At 41.3% G+C, this 18058-nt stretch overlaps 1 protein-coding gene across 1 annotated transcript in view; it reads left to right on the forward strand.

The window, feature by feature from the left end:
- macrod2 (mono-ADP ribosylhydrolase 2) overlaps positions 1-18058 on the forward strand; it is a 1287170-nt gene that overhangs the window by 1221632 nt on the left and 47480 nt on the right. Inside the window, exons 15-16 of the mRNA XM_060925481.1 lie at positions 15323-15421; positions 16008-16082. Of these exons, the coding sequence (XP_060781464.1) occupies positions 15323-15421; positions 16008-16082 (174 nt within the window). The remainder of the gene's footprint in view (positions 1-15322; positions 15422-16007; positions 16083-18058) is intronic.

Below are 18058 nucleotides of genomic sequence, written 5' to 3' on the forward strand. Positions count from 1 at the left end.
TGCACACAGCAACACCAATACACGGATACGCTCGGCTCCGCAGGCATCCTGCGCTCCAAATCACTCCGCCCTGAACAGCGAGTGCCCTCTGGAGGGTGCGCACTCCGGCCCTGCGCAGCTCACACAGCGCGCGAGTGAAGTGCACAAGCAGTGATTTGGGACTGAGCCGCTGTGTGTGAGATCTCAGTGCATGTCGGACATGCGCGTCACTTACCACTTGCAAGTGGAAGGATGGCAAGCCTAAAGACAATCATAACTACACAATGGGCAGTATTTGCATCAGTATTTGCAGTATTTTCATACTTTTATACTCTTTAATGAAAGGTGATACAAGGCGGAAGTCCGCGCCATTTTTCAGCAGTCGCGTCACATGACCAACGCCAGCGAATCAGGAAGGTGGATGTCACAGTGACGTTGTCCAATGACGACGCCAGCTAGAGCTCAGCACAGCGTATCCGCGTATTCTCAATGTTTACACAGCACCGGACCAGACACGATCTGGATTGAATACGTGGACCCTGGCGGATTCCCGTTTCCCGGTGTTTCCAGGCGTTTTAATGTAAACGGACAGTGCATCCGCGAAGAAAACGAGACAGATACGGTCTAATGTAAACTTGGCCTAAGGAACTTGCAGGAAAGCAATGAAAGGAAATGCATTTTGGAAAAGTAGGTTGTGAGGTAATCATCTGATCATACTGCCTGACTAACCGTGAGGACGTAAGTGCTTATACACCTGACTTTGAGCATAGATACCGGTGTTCTGTAAAGTTATCCTACCTCTTGGATTTGTCCTACCAAGCCTACTGCGCATGCGCAGAACACATGACGTCATATCTTTGAATTTGGACCGAGTTTTGTCCTACCGATCAGCTGGGCTGATAGAAAATCGGTGAATATTTCACGCATTTGCCGATTTTTATGTTTTGTGCGTATTGGTCGAGTCTTTGGCCGAGTGTCCTACCAAGCCTACTGCGCATGGGCAGAACACATGACGTCATATCTTGGAATTTGGACCGAGTTTTGTCCTACCGATCAGCTGGGCTGATAGAAAATCGGTGAGTATTTCACGCATTTGCCGATTTTTATGTTTTGTGCGTATTGGTCGAATCTTTGGCCGAGTCAAATAATTTGTAATGACTTGTTTTGAATAATAAAACGGTCTGTATGAGAACTTGCTAATTCTGTCACGCAGTGGGCACTGTGCAGTCAAAGTTATGACGGGGCATCGTTTCGTTTGTTTATAAATACTGTATTGTATATGTTTCTGAATTGCAAATATGCCTACATTGTAATTATTGAATATAGCTTATTTGGTTGAGTAAATCAAACAATTTGAATGTAATATTTAAAAAAACAGCGTCAAAACAGCTGGAAGCTTGAGGTAGGGTTTTCCTGACAAGCAGCACGGCTCGGCAGACGAGTCTGTTGAATTTTCCTACCCTCCTGGATTTCGCACATGCGCAGTAGGCTTGGTAGGACAAATCCAAGAGGTAGGATAACTTTACAGAACACCGGTACATGTACATACAGCTGTAGTTTGTATGCACTATGAATACCAACTTAACTTAGTTTTTATCCTACAATAGTGCAATATCATTCAGTCCAGTTCTGTTTGTTAAGAAGCCGAAATCATTGTTCTAGAACAGTCCTGGATCCATGCCAGTACAAACGAAGCACCATTAATAACTACACTTCAGATATACTGTACATTTGGTTAATATATGGTTGGACCAAGGTAACTTAAACACCCATTATGAGACATAAATAAATAAATCTAGCAGCCCATCCTGATTGTAAAGATTAAGGAAGTATTATAATTCATATAATAGCTAATCATGATAAAATATAAAAGCTATGAGCCTTAAACACACCCCTTCTTTGGTCTTTGCACAAATGAGCACAAGTTAGTTTGTATGAAGTTCTTCCAAATGTAAAATCACACCATGATGACATGATACAGTAGGAAATGACCACGTGGTGCACGTTTAGTTTTTTTCTTTTCAGGTGTGTGTGTGTGTGTGTGTGTGTTGTGATTGATTGAGTGTGTTGGATATTGGCATTGTGATCCCCATTAACATTAACAAACATCAGCCCATCAGCATCGTTATGGTGTTTTTCTGTGTGTTCCACGTTTTCCATTTGCATGTTTTCTCACCTCTCGCCTGTGTGCATGTGGTGCAGAATGGATGGCCTTCACCATCACCACATAATCCAAACTGGAATACATGTAGATGTTCACTGGAACCCCACAGATGAATCCTGCCTCGCATTTATAGCGCGTGTGTGTGTGTGTGTGCGCACGCGCTCTGCCAGAAACAGCATGCTTAAACCCAATGCAATTAAGGCATTAGACTGAACCAGCTGCTTCATCTTTCTCCTAAAATTAACTTGTGGAACGTGTGGGCTTTAGTCGTAGGTCAGCTTTTTCATCTGTATTCAGGATGTCATTTGTTATTCATAAGATGTCAACAAGGGATGAACAATTACGAGAGCATTTAGTGCTGCTCTGAATAACTGTATGAATGAACTGTAAATCTCAGGCTTTTGACCGAAACCCTGAAGCACTGAGAAGCAGCAGCTGAGCTTTCAGTGCATAAAAATCACTGTTAGTCTATAATTTCACCAAAGTGCAGGTGCAAGCTTACACACTCAAATGTCAATGTGGTCTTCTCATCTCATCTCATTATCTGTAGCCGCTTTATCCTTCTACAGGGTCGCAGGCAAGCTGGAGCCTATCCCAGCTGACTACGGGCGAAAGGCGGGGTACACCCTGGACAAGTCGCCAGGTCATCACAGGGCTGACACATAGACACAGACAACCATTCACACTCACATTCACACCTACGCTCAATTTAGAGTCACCAGTTAACCTAACCTGCATGTCTTTGGACTGTGGGGGAAACCGGAGCACCCGGAGGAAACCCACACGGACACGGGGAGAACATGCAAACTCCACACAGAAAGGCCCTCGCCGGCCACGGGGCCCGAACCCGGACCTTCTTGCTGTGAGGCGACAGCGCTAACCACTACACCACCGTGCCGCCCCAATGTGGTCTTATCAAAAAAAAAAAAAAGTAAAGCTGAAGGACTGAAATTATTTAACATTTTAGTGTTTTAACATTTTAAGCTATTAAGTTCAATCTGCATCTATGTGGTTATACTTTATACTGAATTCAAAGAGCAATCCACCCTGAAACGCAAAGCACTGTGAAAGAGAATATGCATTTGGCCATTTTTGGTTTTGTTATTTTTAACATACCACCAGTGCACTTCAAATTTACATCCGTGATGTCTCTTGACTTTTTTTTCTGTTTTGTTTATATTTCTTTAAATAGAAAGTGTGTATTCAGATAGACCAAGATAAGTTTAACAAAAATTTAAAAAAGGGTGGTGGCTGGATTCAGACACCACATATTACAGAATACTTTATAGCAGCACACTTATCGATTTGCAATGTCTACGGTAAAAAGTACTTACCTTTTTTTGCAACAGTATGGTTCACGTTTGCCCAGGTCCTCTTTTTAAATCACTCAGTGCGTTTACATGCACATAGAGAAAATCGAATTTCTGCCATAGCTCGACTGAAATCGAAGTTCTAAATGCCATGGAAACACCTTAGCTCGGCTGAAATCGAACCAAACTGGATTTCTCGTAATCGAGCTATGCGACCTAGATTATGCGATTGTAGCCGAGCTACTTAGTGCATGTAAACCCTATCGAGCTACGTAGTCGAGCTACTTCAGCACTGCCCCTTCCGGAAGTGACGAGTGACGAGACCACAAGCGGGAAACACAACAGCCTCGGTCGGCATGACAACAGTAGTAGTACCGAGCAGCAGAAGAGGTCAGGAGGAACAAGGAGAACAAACGAACACGGAACTGATAACTTTGTTTATACTCTTGAATAGCTCTTCATCATGATGACAACCAGAAGTGTACCAACACAATGGGGCGTATAGCGGCACCTGTGGCTCGGGTGCACAATGTACCTCACACAATAGCTCGATTTCCTTGTGTGCATGTAGGATTGGATTTCTCTGGCACCCCTGCTGGGACCCTTAGCTCGATTACCGACAGTAGCTCGATTTGGATGTGCATGTAAACGCACTGACTGACTGATTGATTGAGGTAAAATAACACGCAAATCAGCTATACTGTATGCATATACACCACAACTGAAAAACATGAAACGAAACCAAGGATTACACAAAAAGTGCAAATTACACTTATTTCCATTGTGGTCCCACAGTAAAGTTTCAAAATGGCAGGAACAAGGTAAAAAAAAAAACCAAAAAAACCAGACTAGAAATACCGACAATGGAAATCACTCATAAGCATAATGACTCGGACATCAGCAGAAATATTACTAAAAAAAAGCATAAAAAGACAATTACGGATGATGTAAAAAAGTGCCTTTTAACAGTCCTTTTAAAACACTGAAAGCTCTGAATTGACTGTATCTTGAACTCCCCAAGCAATAAGAAACAAATATAGTATTTAGAATAAAGAATGCATCCAATACCTACCCAAGATACTGTATACTATATTGCAGTTGATTTATCTTTACAGTTATGAAAACATGTTAGGCTGCAATCAAGACATTCTGACACGATATAGCTAATGAGCCATCTTGTCTTTAAGAGAACAAGAGTGATGGAGCAACCCAGGCAGTTTATGGGGTGGTGTCATCAGTTTGTCTACATTCAAATTCATGGGGTTGGAATAATCTTGGTAACTGTGTGACTTGCTGCAGTTTAGCATTATTTTGTAAATTACTGTAATATGGAAGATTAAAGCATAACATGGAAAGATGCAACAAGGTACGGTAGTTAAGACATCTATAGTTAAGACACATTGTTGGATAATATACTCTGTTTTCCAGACTATAATTATCTCAGCCTTTAGCAGAGCCTGTAGCTAATATGCCAAGCTTTTACACGTTACTCCAGCAGTTCGGAGAAAATTACTTAAATGTCATAAACATGTTAGCAGAAATTAACCGGTAATGAGGAAAAAATCAACTTGGACAGCAAACAACAAGATTTTAACTTGTTAGCCATGTACGGTAGTTTACGAGTTAGAAAAAACTCCTTTTTTCCATCTTCTACCAACTCTGCATGGGCTCTCTTTTAAGATTACTTCAGTACAGCGGTCTAAGGAAAGAAATTGTTCCCAGAATTATAATAAGAGCTTCTCGAGCCAGTTTTCTTTTCTGCTGTTGGGTCACACGAGCTGCACAGCCTGACATAAGTGTGCATCATCCCATATTAACTACTCTGTTCCTTCAGGATCACAGTGACCCATTAAAGTGGAACAGTACTAATATGTTTTTCAGGCTTGACTCAATTTCTCGAAGAAAGATACTGAGAAAATTTTTTTTTCTCCTGTTATATATTATGGCGATCTTGTGTACATCATTTCGACCTGAAAGTAAGATGAAAAAATAATAATTACTGCCTGTAAATGCTGAAGTATGAAGAGAACATGGCCGCATTACTATACTGAAAGGACCGAAGGCAACCCCAGGCTGGTTGGCCATGTCAATACCCGGTCAACAAAGCATCACAAGCTTCCCTTGAACATCGCAAAAGCTTAAATTCTCATCCTGCGATGGTGTACACACACGTACTTGACTCATAGCATGCAGCTATCTAGTTAGGGGAAGCAGATTCTGACAAACTGGAGCTTTAAATCATGCTGACCAGTCTTGCAAGGGCACTCACCCAATTCCCTCACACTCGGGCAGAAGAAAACTTATTCCAAGCAAAATATAATGGAGGCTATTTTACCACTGAACACTCATTCTCTGATCAATAAAACCTCCAGCTGGCTCTGTAACAAGTGTGTAGAGTAAAGTGCATGGTTAAGTGCGTGTCTGTATGGAGTAGGGTGTGTGTGTGTGGCTTTTTGTTTCGTTATTTACAACCCCGATTCCAAAAAAGTTGGGACAAAGTAATTGTAAATAAAAATGGAATGCAATAATTTACAAATCTCAAAAACTGATATTGTATTCACAATAGAACATAGACAACATATCAAATGTCGAAAGTGAGACATTTTGAAATTTCATGCCAAATATTGGCTCATTTGAAATTTCATGACAGCAACACATCTCAAAAAAGTTGGGACAGGGGCAATAAGAGGCTGGAAAAGGTAAAGGTACAAAAAAGGAACAGCTGGAGGACCAAATTGCAACTCATTAGGTCAATTGGCAATAGGTCATTAACATGACTGGGTATAAAAAGAGCATCTTGGAGTGGCAGCGGCTCTCAGAAGTAAAGATGGGAAGAGGATCACCAATCCCCCTAATTCTGCACCGACAAATAGTGGAGCAATATCAGAAAGGAGTTCGACAGTGTAAAATTGCAAAGAGTTTGAACATATCATCATCTACAGTGCATAATATCATCAAAAGAGTCAGAGAATCTGGAAGAATCTCTGTGCGTAAGAGTCAAGGCTGGAAAATACTGGTGCCCGTGATCTTCGGGCCCTTAGACGGCACTGCATCACATACAGGCGTGCTTCTGTATTGGAAATCACAAAATGGGCTCAGGAATATTTCCAGAGAACATTATCTGTGAACACAATTCACCGTGCCATCCGCCGTTGCCAGCTAAAACTCTATAGTTCAAAGAAGAAGCCGTATCTAAACATGATCCAGAAGCGCAGACGTCTTCTCTGGGCCAAGGCTCATTTAAAATGGACTGTGGCAAAGTGGAAAACTGTTCTGTGGTCAGACGAATCAAAATTTGAAGTTCTTTATGGAAATCAGGGACGCCATGTCATTCGGACTAAAGAGGAGAAGGACGACCCAAGTTATCAGCACTCAGTTCAGAAGCCTGCATCTCTGATGGTATGGGGTTGCATTAGTGCGTGTGGCATGGGCAGCTTACACATCTGGAAAGACGCCATCAATGCTGAAAGGTATATCCAGGTTCTAGAGCAACAAATGCTCCCATCCAGACGACGTCTCTTTCAGGGAAGACCTTGCATTTTCCAACATGACAATGCCAAACCACATACTGCATCAATTACACCATCATGGCTGCGTAGAAGAAGGGTCCGGGTACTGAACTGGCCAGCCTGCAGTCCAGATCTTTCACCCATAGAAAACATTTGGCGCATCATAAAACGGAAGATACGACAAAAAAGACCTAAGACAGTTGAGCAACTAGAATCCTACATTAGACAAGAATGGGTTAACATTCCTATCCCTAAACTTGAGCAACTTGTCTCCGCAGTCCCCAGACGTTTACAGACTGTTGTAAAGAGAAAAGGGGATGTCTCACAGTGGTAAACATGGCCTTGTCCCAACTTTTTTGAGATGTGTTGTTGTCATGAAATTTAAAATCACCTAATTTTTCTCTTTAAATGATACATTTTCTCAGTTTAAACATTTGATATGTCATCTACAGTAGGTTCTGGGTTTGAGCCCAGTGGTTGATGAGGGCCTTTCTGTGCGGAGTTTGTATGTTCTCTCCGTGCCTGCATGGGTTTCCTCCGAGTGTTCCGGGTCCAAAGACATGCAGGTTAGGTTAACTGGTGGCTCTAAATTGACCGTAGGTGTGAACGTGAGTGTGAATGGTTGTCTGTGTCTCTATGTGTCAGCCCTGTGATGACCTGGCGACTTGTCCAGGGTGTACCCCGCCTCTCGCCCATAGTCAGCTGGAATAGGCTCCAGCCTGCCTGTGACCCTGTAAGGGATAAGCAGTTATGGATAATGGATGGATGGATTTTTCACTTGACTCAAAAGCAACTGATCCAGGAATCTGGATATAGATTTAGATGCCTAACAAGCAAACCAGGAAGCCAGGACAGCGACAAGGAAAAAGTCCCAAAGGAAGAACCCTGAAGAGGAACCAGCTTCAAAAGAGAACCCATCATCTTCAAGTGGGATTGAAATGATTACAGCATGCAGCCATATTGAGAAAAGCCAAACAGTGCTACATGTTTTGAAAGGATAGTGTGCACGAAGATCTTATTGTGAATAACAATTGCAGGATATGCATAAGAGTTTTGATGATCACAGCAATTGATAGGACATGCTAGTCTACATGGTTTTCCATTCATAATGCATACATTGTATTGTAAAATATGTGTTTAGCAATATGTAGTGATTTTTCATGTGCATGTTTTATGGGATGGGAAAGGGCTTTGAGTTGTGTTGGGAAAAATTCAATTCTGTTTTAGTTAAAGTGCAGAATCACCATGCAGCATGGTCCCATAACACACTACACAAATAAAACATGGAATAAAACATTCGGCCAGCATGTAAAAATAAAAATGAAATGAGGCCCCCATATCAATAGCACATTAATAGCAATAAAAAGTGACATTAAAACATCATGTATGAGGAACTCTTGAGTTTAAGTCATAAAAGATAAATGGAATCAAGGAAAATAAATCAGTGGATGAAAATTACAATAAAACAGCCTTCATTTTTAAATGAACAGTCTTCATTTAAAAATATCCACTGAGCGTGCTTATCTTGGATACATGGAAGGCCATTCCAGAGATGGGGTGCACGGTAGATCAATGCTCTCTGACCAGCTAATTTGTTTTCTTAACTGGTGGAATGACCAAGAGACCAGCATGAAGAGAGCGAAGGGGGCATACCGGTGGATAGGCTGTAATTAGCTCAGCTACTGTAGGTGAGGTGGTGTGAGTCCATGCACAGCCTTATAAGTTAAAAGAAGAATCTTAAAAGCAAAGCTAGCTTATATTGGTAACCAGTGAAGAGAGGCTATGATGGGTGTTATATGATCAGGGTTTTTTTTTAGTTTTTGTCAGGATTTTAGCTGCACATGTAGCACAGCTAGGAAGACCAGAGAAAACAGCATTACAGTAATCAAGTCTGGAGGATACAAACATGTATCAATGTTTCAGCATCACACAAAGATAGAATAGATTGGATTTTGGCAGCATTACCAAGATGGAAAAAAAAATGCTGCCTTGGTAACAGCCTTGATATGTGCCTGGAATGTGAGACGAGAATCAAGAATCACACCAAGATTTTTGAAGGTCAAACTTTCAGAAATACTACATCATCAGTGTTAGCACTCAAGTTCTCACAAGTGTACCCATATTTGGCTGGTCTAACAATCAACAACTCCGTTTTGTCAGCATTTAGCAGAAGAAAGTTCATCTCATCTCATCTCATTATCTCTAGCCGCTTTATCCTTCTACAGGGTCGCAGGCAAGCTGGAGCCTATCCCAGCTGACTACGGGCGAAAGGCGGGGTACACCCTGGACAAGTCGCCAGGTCATCACAGGGCTGACACATAGACACAGACAACCATTCACACTCACACCTACGGTCAATTTAGAGTCACCAGTTAACCTAACCTGCATGTCTTTGGACTGTGGGGGAAACCGGAGCACCCGGAGGAAACCCACGCGGACACGGGGAGAACATGCAAACTCCGCACAGAAAGGCCCTCGCCGGCCCCGGGGCTCGAACCCAGGACCTTCTTGCTGTGAGGCGACAGCGCTAACCACTACACCACCGTGCCGCCCAAGAAAGTTCATATCCATCCATTTTCTAATTTCTGCTAGGCGTGCATCTAAGGTTAGGAGTTGGAAAAGGTCATTTGGCTTCACAGATACATATAGCTGTGTGTCCTCCACATAACAATGAAAGTTGACACCGTATTTGCAAATGATATCACCAAGAGGAAGCATATAGATGGAAAAAAGTCTGGGGCAAGAACTGGTCCCTGATGTAAACCAAACTTTACTTCAGAGAATTCAGAGATTGAATTATTGCCACTTGCACATCGGGTTCTGTTTGATAAATGAGGGAAACCATGAAAGTACCATCCCTTGGATGTCAATGTACTTCTCCAGGTGACTTAGAAGTATGCCATGGTCTATGGTGGCAAAAGCTGCACTCAAGTCAAGAAGCAGCAACAATAATATCAAATCGGAATCAACAGTAATTAGTAGATCATTGATTACTCTGGTCAAGCCAGTTTCTGTGGAATGACGGGGATCGAAAATCAGACTGAAATTTGTCAAAAGGATTGTTGTCAGACATGTAGGCAATAAGTTAATCAATGATGGCCCTTTCAAGTAGTTTTGACATAAAAGGAAGATTGAAAATCGGTCTGTAGTTGTTCAGAGCTTGTGGCTCCCAGTTAGCTTTTTTAAGCAGTGGTTTAATCATGGCAGTTTTAAAAGTTGATGGGACAGAACCAATGGAAAGTGACTTGTTAATAATATGAAGTGTAGGACTAATTAAGACAGGAAACACAGCAACTGCATTTATCAAAGTACTAGAGAATTCTTCGCCATCATACTGAGATGATTGGAGACCGCTGATTTAGTCTCTAATCAAGTGAATCATATTTATGAAAAATTTCAGAAAGTCAACATGAGAGTGCATATTTATAGTTTTTTTCTAGTTATCTACCCAGGCAAGGAAAAAAAGTGTCTTGTTTTGTCTTATGCCATCTGCGCTTGAGTTTTCTGCAAGTCTGTGAAATTGTCATGTGAGAGAGCCATCCACTCACTTCCACTTACATGCTCTGATAACAGAAGACACAATGGCAATGGTGTCATCAGCAAGTAATCTGATTGTAACGGCCATGAGCTCCAGCATGGCCCCATTACATTAGATTATTATTATTATTATGCATTCAGCTTATATCACCTTTACCAAGGGGTATAAGCCGAAATTCACTTATTTTATGCGAACGATAAGTTCTTTTGAAGACTACATAGATCCTATTCATGAAACCATCAATGAGCTGTTTCTGACTACGTTGTTTGGACAAACAGATCTGTTGCCTGGCATGTTAAACGAACTTATAACTCTATCCCCCGCTCAGGGTTCATGAATAGGATCTACGTAGTCTTCAAAAGAACTTACCGTTTGCATATCTGCATAGAAAGAAGAAGCGCCTCAACAATACGCCTTTTCAACTTCAATAACGTTTCCACATGTACAGTCAATCATATCGCAAAGTACACTGATGCCTTCAACAACGGAGGACCTGAAGAAACAGCAACAGTCACTTAAGACAGCGATAATGAGATCTAAAATGGAACACATCAACGCTTCCCTCCCAATAGATCTACTAACATACATTACACAAGCGAGGGACAAAGGTGCCAGCTCATGGCTGAACGCAATACCTATTACAAAGCAGGGCTTTGCCTTAAACAAACACGAATTCAGGGACTCCTTGAAACTGCGCTACAACCTCACATTACCTGACCTTCCAAGTTTTTGTACTTGTGGAGTAAGTTTCTCCGTCAACCATGCCTTATCTTGCAAAAGAGGGGACTTCGTGGCTCAAAGACATGATGGTATTCACGACCTTTTGACGACACTACTTGGTAAAGTCTGTAATGACGTAGAGGCAGAACCGAGACTTATTCCATTAGACAACGAAGGTTTTGATCTGAAGTCCACCAATAGAAGTCCTGAAGCCTGACTCGAAATAAAGGCTGGAGGTTTCTGGACCAGGGGGGTTACAGCATTCTTTGACGTCCGTGTAATGCATGTAAACTCCCAAAGTAACCCGAAAAAACATACATCGGAGATTTTCAAAGAACAAGAGAAAAGAAAAGAAAATACCAACAAAGAATCCTCAATGTAGAAATGGGTACCTTCACAGCCCTGGTTTTTGGAACCAATGGAGGCATGGGAACTGAATGTCAAATGTTCCTTAAAAATCTAGCCAAAAAATTTTCACAGAAAAATGGGGACAATTATGCTACTGCAATAATGTGGAAAAGAACTAGACCAGGGGTCTCAAACTCAAATGAGCTGGGGGCCACTGCTGCCAACTTAATCTGATTGGAGGGCCATGTCAAGTATAATACGAAAAGAACAGATTTTTTCCCGAAAATGCAGTGCTTTTTATTTCAAATACTGTGTAACAAAACTACAAACCGAAAGTGCAAGTTTTTATTTGTATATATACACCTGCTTATACAAATGAAATAATGATAAAAAAGAGCTATAAAAAACTATTTTTTACCTCAAAGCATATAAACCTGGCAAGGATCTGATAAATAAAATACCAGAATGCATTACTTCTTGCTAACACAATAACAAGACTTTGCATATTGTCTTCAAATAACAATCTCACATACAATACATTTGTATCAAAATTTTAACCATTCTTTGTTACACTGCACTCAACAAACAAATCATCCTTAACCACATTTGTGCTGTATAACACAAAACAAAAAGTTTTTTTTAATCTCATTTCAGACACCTGTGCCATCACTGAACTAATGATAATAAACATTGATTCAAAGATATAATATATATATATATATATATTACTTCTTACAACACAAAAAAAACAACCTCTTTGCATTGTCTTTATATAACAATCTCAAATATGATACATTTGTATGTAAATTTTAACTTTTCAACTGTAAACTATTTTACCGTAGTGCATTACACTCAAACAGATCATCCTTAACCCCATTCTGCTTTATTTCTTGCCAGATACTTGGCAGCGCTTGTGCTCATAAAGCTGAGTCATATTTGCTGTGATGGATCTTGCCGTTGACACTCTGAGTACAGATTCAAGATGGTCATCTGTAAGCCTTGATCTGTATTTGTTTTTAGTGAAGTTCATTGTTGAGAATAATTTCTCACACACATATGTACTTCCAAAAAGGCACATGACATGACTGAAAACTCTGGACAGCTCTGGGAATGATGGAGGCAGCTCTCTCAGAAACATTCCAATCTTTTCTGCCTTTCCCTGTGCCTCTCTGAATTTAGATTGCAGTTGACTGTTGCACTGCAAATCAATAAGTTCATTTTGCAAAACACTTGTGACATTCTCCACATCAGCTGAGAAGGGGTCTGCAAATAGCTGAAAGGTGTCACGGTGTACCTTAAAGTCAGCAAAACGTTCATCAAACTCTTGTTGCAGGCTTTCAATAGCAGAGACATATTCATCACCACTGAACGCTGTGCCCTCTTCCACCAAAGATCTGCATGTGATGAAATTACAGAGGTTTTCAACAGACAGTTGAGCTTTCCACAATCTCAGTTTTGTGGAGAAGGCTTTCACACTCTCATATGCTGATGTGATGAGCTGATAAGGGCCCTGCAGCTTTAAGTTCAGGATATTCAGTTCACGTGTTATGTCCACAAGGAAGGCTAAATCCATTGTCCATTTTGGATCATCAAGCTCAGGAACATCCAGCCTGCCATTTGCCATGAATCTGTTCACTTCTGCTCTTAGCTCAAAAAAATCTCCTCAACACGTTTCCCCTACTTAACCAGCGCACCTCAGTAAAGTAGAGTACATCACCGTACGATGCCTCAATTTCGTCCAGAAAAGCTCGAAACTGGCGGTGTTGTAAACCTCGGGACCTGATATAATTGATACATTTCAGGACGACAGACATCACATGTTCAAAATTCAAGCATTTGGCACACAGTTGATGCTGGTGTATAATGCAGTGCAGAGCAATAGCTGGATCAGCACCTTCTTCCTCCAACTTTCTCTGTACCAGCGCTACCAGTCCGCTTTTTCTGCCGGTCATGGATGGTGCTCCATCCGTGGTAATGCCCACCAGTCGGTTCCACGGCACATCAAGCCGCTCAATCGCACCGCACAGCTGCTGAAATATGTCTTTTGCTGTGGTACGGCCATACATTGGACACAAACTCAGCAACTCCTCTGTTACCTCAAACTTGTCATTAATACCCCTGATGAAAATCGCTAGCTGAGCGTTGTCCGTTTTGTCAGTACTTTCATCAAGCGCAACGGAGTATGCAATGAAACTTTGGGCTTTGTTCTGTAACTGTTCGTATATGTTACCTGACAGTCCATTAATCCGCTCGGCTATGGTGTTTGCTGACAGAGAAACGTTGTTGAATAAACTCCTCTTTTCAGGACAGACGATGTCAGCTACTCGCACCATACAGTCCTTCACAAACTGTCCATCAGTGAACGGCTTCCCCGCTTTGGCGATCAATTCGCTGACCAAAAAGCTTGCTTCCACTGCAGCATCAGCCTCCTTACCGGCTTTGTGGAAAAGTTCTTGCTGGGATAATAGTCCTTTTTGTAGCTGCTCGACTCGTTGTCTTCTGTCATCTCCGTTGTATTTGTCATGATGCTCGCCGTGTTTAGTCGAATAATGGCGCCTGAGATTGTATTCCTTATTAACAGCAAGTTTCTCTTTACATATGAGGCAAATCGCATTTCCACCGAACTCAACAAAAAAATATTCTGATGTCCATCTTTCTTGAAACTGTCTATGCTCCTCATCCACCTTTCTCTTCTTGGGTTTTGAAAGCGACATACCTTGCCTGGGCTAGTAGTTTTTTGAGTCATCAAGTTCAACTGTCGTTATGGGTGCGCACTTCATTTTAAGCTACACTTATTTTACGTCGTCAAAATAAGAGTATTTGTTTTTATTTTGTTTACAACGTGAGCAAAACCGATCGCAATGTTATTCACAGATTATGAAATTAGTAGTTTCTATAAGCTTTAAAAATAGTTCTAACGTGATTTTCTCCTGTTCAGTCTGAGTAACTTGAGGGCTTTGCTACAGTCGGTTCTTGGAGGGCCGAATTACATTATTATTTTGATATCAAGTCAGGGGCCGGATTGGGAAGGGAGGCGGGCCGGAAGTGGCCCCCGGGCCGGGAGTTTGAGACGCCTGAACTAGACTGTTATTTGAAATTGTGAAATTAGTACATTTATATATTAGAGGATCAAGAACACCATTTCGGAAAATAACTAATGAAACAGTGGACGATTTTAGATTACTTTCCACCAGAGCTGAGGTTTTGTAATTTTTTTAAAATTATTATTATGTTTTAAACTAATTGAGGAATAATTTATTTTTATCTTAAATGTGCAACAGTATATCTTTTGAATTTTTTATATGATCAACTTCTTACATCTATTTTAAATAATAATAATAATGGGGCGGCACGGTGGTGTAGTGGTTAGCGCTGTCGCCTCACAGCAAGAAGGTCCTGGGTTCGAGCCCCGTGGCCGGCAAGGGCCTTTCTGTGTGGAGTTTGCATGTTCTCCCCGTGTCCGCGTGGGTTTCCTCCGGGTGCTCCGGTTTCCCCCACAGTCCAAAGACATGCAGGTTAGGTTAACTGGTGACTCTAAATTGAGCGTAGGTGTGAATGTGAGTGTGAATGGTTGTCTGTGTCTATGTGTCAGCCCTGTGATGACCTGGCGACTTGTCCAGGGTGTACCCCGCCTTTCGCCCGTAGTCAGCTGGGATAGGCTCCAGCTTGCCTGCGACCCTGTAGAACAGGATAAAGCGGCTAGAGATAATGAGATGAGATGAGTTACTTATCCATGTGTGTTTGTGTGTTAAAGTGGATGATGAGAAGTCAGCAGGAGAGAGCCAAACCAAGCAAGAGAAAGAAAAGCATGATGAAAAGAAAGACGATTCAGAGGAAGGCACTGATCGTGCTGGTAAGTGCATCATCAATTTCACACACCAACATCAAGATCAAGACAATGTTTCTATCAAAACATGTACAGTACAGCAGATTCAAAATGATAAATTTGACACTGAAATTATCAACCTCTCAGAGATTCTTAAGCTTTTTTGTGCATTGTTTCACACTCTTAATGTGCTCAGAATCTTGATATATTCACACCCAAAGGTGTGGCTTCTACTTTCATCTAATATGCTACTTTTCTGTAGCGTGTCTGCATTGTGTTACACTGCTGCCTGGCTATGTGTATGAAAGCATGCCCTCACTCCTTGCCTTGTTCCTGATAGATAATTCAAACCAAGTTACAGATATCCCTCTTCTATTCATAAGCAGCATTCAAATTTGTCTCTGGGCACCATTATTAAAAATCATAACCATAATCTGGCTGCCTGCTGGCTGTGCAGTTTAGATTGGCTGGGTTTGAAAGGGCTAATAAAATAGGCAGAGGCGGATGGGCTGTTTTGAATTATGGATCAAAACTGTTTGAGGACTGAATTAGAAAAGGGGTGAGGCAAATTTATCAAGTCCTTCAGTTTGTTAATCCTACTTTCACACTCAAGGGGTCAAGAAGGAGAAGCATACCGGAGAGGAGACTGAGAATACCCCTGCTGATACAAAACAAGAAGATGAGGAAGGTACAATTCTATTTTTTAGGCCTTAAACTTATTTAAGATATATATTTATTCATTTGGGTTGTGCTGTGGGGTTTGAACCAACCATTTTTGGTCTGTAGTACAGAATTTTTCATGATGCACTTAATGTTGTTTCAAAAAAAGTCCAAATTCAAATTAGTAAGGGTGATGTGATTGGAAGACATACACTACCGTTCAAAAGTTTGGGGTCACTTTGAAATGTCCTTATTTTTGAAAGAAAAGCACTGTTCTTTTCAGTGAAGATCGCTTTAAACTAATCAGAAATGCACTCTATACATTGCTAATGTGGTAAATGACTATTCTAGCTGCAAATGTCTGGTTTTTGGTGCAATATCTCCATAGGTGTATAGAGGCCCATTTCCAGCAACTCTCACTCCAGTGTTCTAATGGTACAATGTGTTTGCTCATTGCCTCAGAAGGCTAATGGAGGATTAGAAAACCCTTGTACAATCATGTTAGCACAGCTGAAAACAGTTGAGCTCTTTAGAGAAGCTATAAAACTGACCTTCCTTTGAGCAGATTGAGTTTCTGGAGCATCACATTTGTGGGGTCGATTAAATGCTCAAAATGGCCAGAAAAATGTCTTGACTATATTTTCTATTCATTTTACAACTTATGGTGGGAAATAAAAGCGTGACTTTTCATGGAAAACACAAAATTGTCTGGGTGGCCCCAAACTTTTGAACGGTAGTGTAAGAAAAGATACAAACTCTCTGTCCTTAACGTTTGTTGTTCAGGTGGCCATTTTCACTGGCCTTGTTGATGTTTGATTATTCTACAAAGAATAATTGCATGAATGATATTACATACCGAGTAGTGGGAGGAAATGAGATTTGAACGTTAATGTTAAAAAGGTTTTTTTCATGAGCAAATTGCATTTGATATTTTGCCAAGTTTGAGATACTCCCCAAGAAATACACTCTCTAAAGACATTGCTCAACTGATGCAGGATACAAGCATTTGAAGGTTAACGGTCTTGTTCAAGGCCCGACCGTTGCTAGCTTGGCAGAGGTGGGATTCAAACTCGCAACCATCTGATCAGTAGTCCAGAGCGTTCCATCCATCCATTATCTATCCATCCATTATCACGGAGGAAGCTGAAGCCAGTCCCAGCTGACCAGGGTACACCAGTCTATCTATGGATTTTAGCAATCATGCCACTCCTTTCTTGTATTGAACCCGGCAGGCCTCTGCAAGCAGGGTTCGAACTCAGCACCTTTTGGGTTGTGACGGGGTTTGTTAACCATTACGCCGTGGAAGAGGCTCCCTGAGTCACCACTCCTACAATTATAATACCTGCTTATAGGTTGTGTTCATTTGCTGTGGCTAACTCTGTTCACAAATTGACTATCAGGCTGCAAAACTGATTAATTTCCATTGACTCCACCCTCTACTTTGGACCTAAATTCAGGCAAAAAATGCAAAACACATGACCTCTTCATAGTAATTCATTGACGCATTACTAAATCTGCTTGAACCTTCTTTCTGGATTTTTTTTTTTAGGTGTGGGTCATTTTGATCTACGCTGTGTCTCAATTAATGTATTTCAGTTAATACGCTTCCATTTAGTACACTGTGCACACTATATACTTACTTATACAGGGTAGTGTTGTCTCAAATCGAGCACAGCAAGTTGTGCACTTGCCAGGAATGACTATTGCAACATTTGCCCATAACCGTTGCATAACCACCAAAAAAATATCTGGCAGCTTTTTTTGCTCACCTCTAAAAATGAACACTTTTTTTTAATTTTCCTCATTTGTATGCATAGATATTTCATACGACATGCCCTCTTCTGACTGGCTGAAAATAGTTTGGTGTTCCCTCCCCTTCCGATACGTAGCCAGGATGGCGACCATTTAGGATGTTTAGTGTTGTCCACTTGACATTTTGACCATTTTGAGTCCACCATCCAGATACTCATAGTCCACTGCATGTTTACATACTTGTCAGTGGGA

The sequence above is a fragment of the Neoarius graeffei genome, chromosome 7 (assembly GCF_027579695.1).
Source record: "Neoarius graeffei isolate fNeoGra1 chromosome 7, fNeoGra1.pri, whole genome shotgun sequence".
Classification (NCBI taxonomy): domain Eukaryota; kingdom Metazoa; phylum Chordata; class Actinopteri; order Siluriformes; family Ariidae; genus Neoarius; species Neoarius graeffei.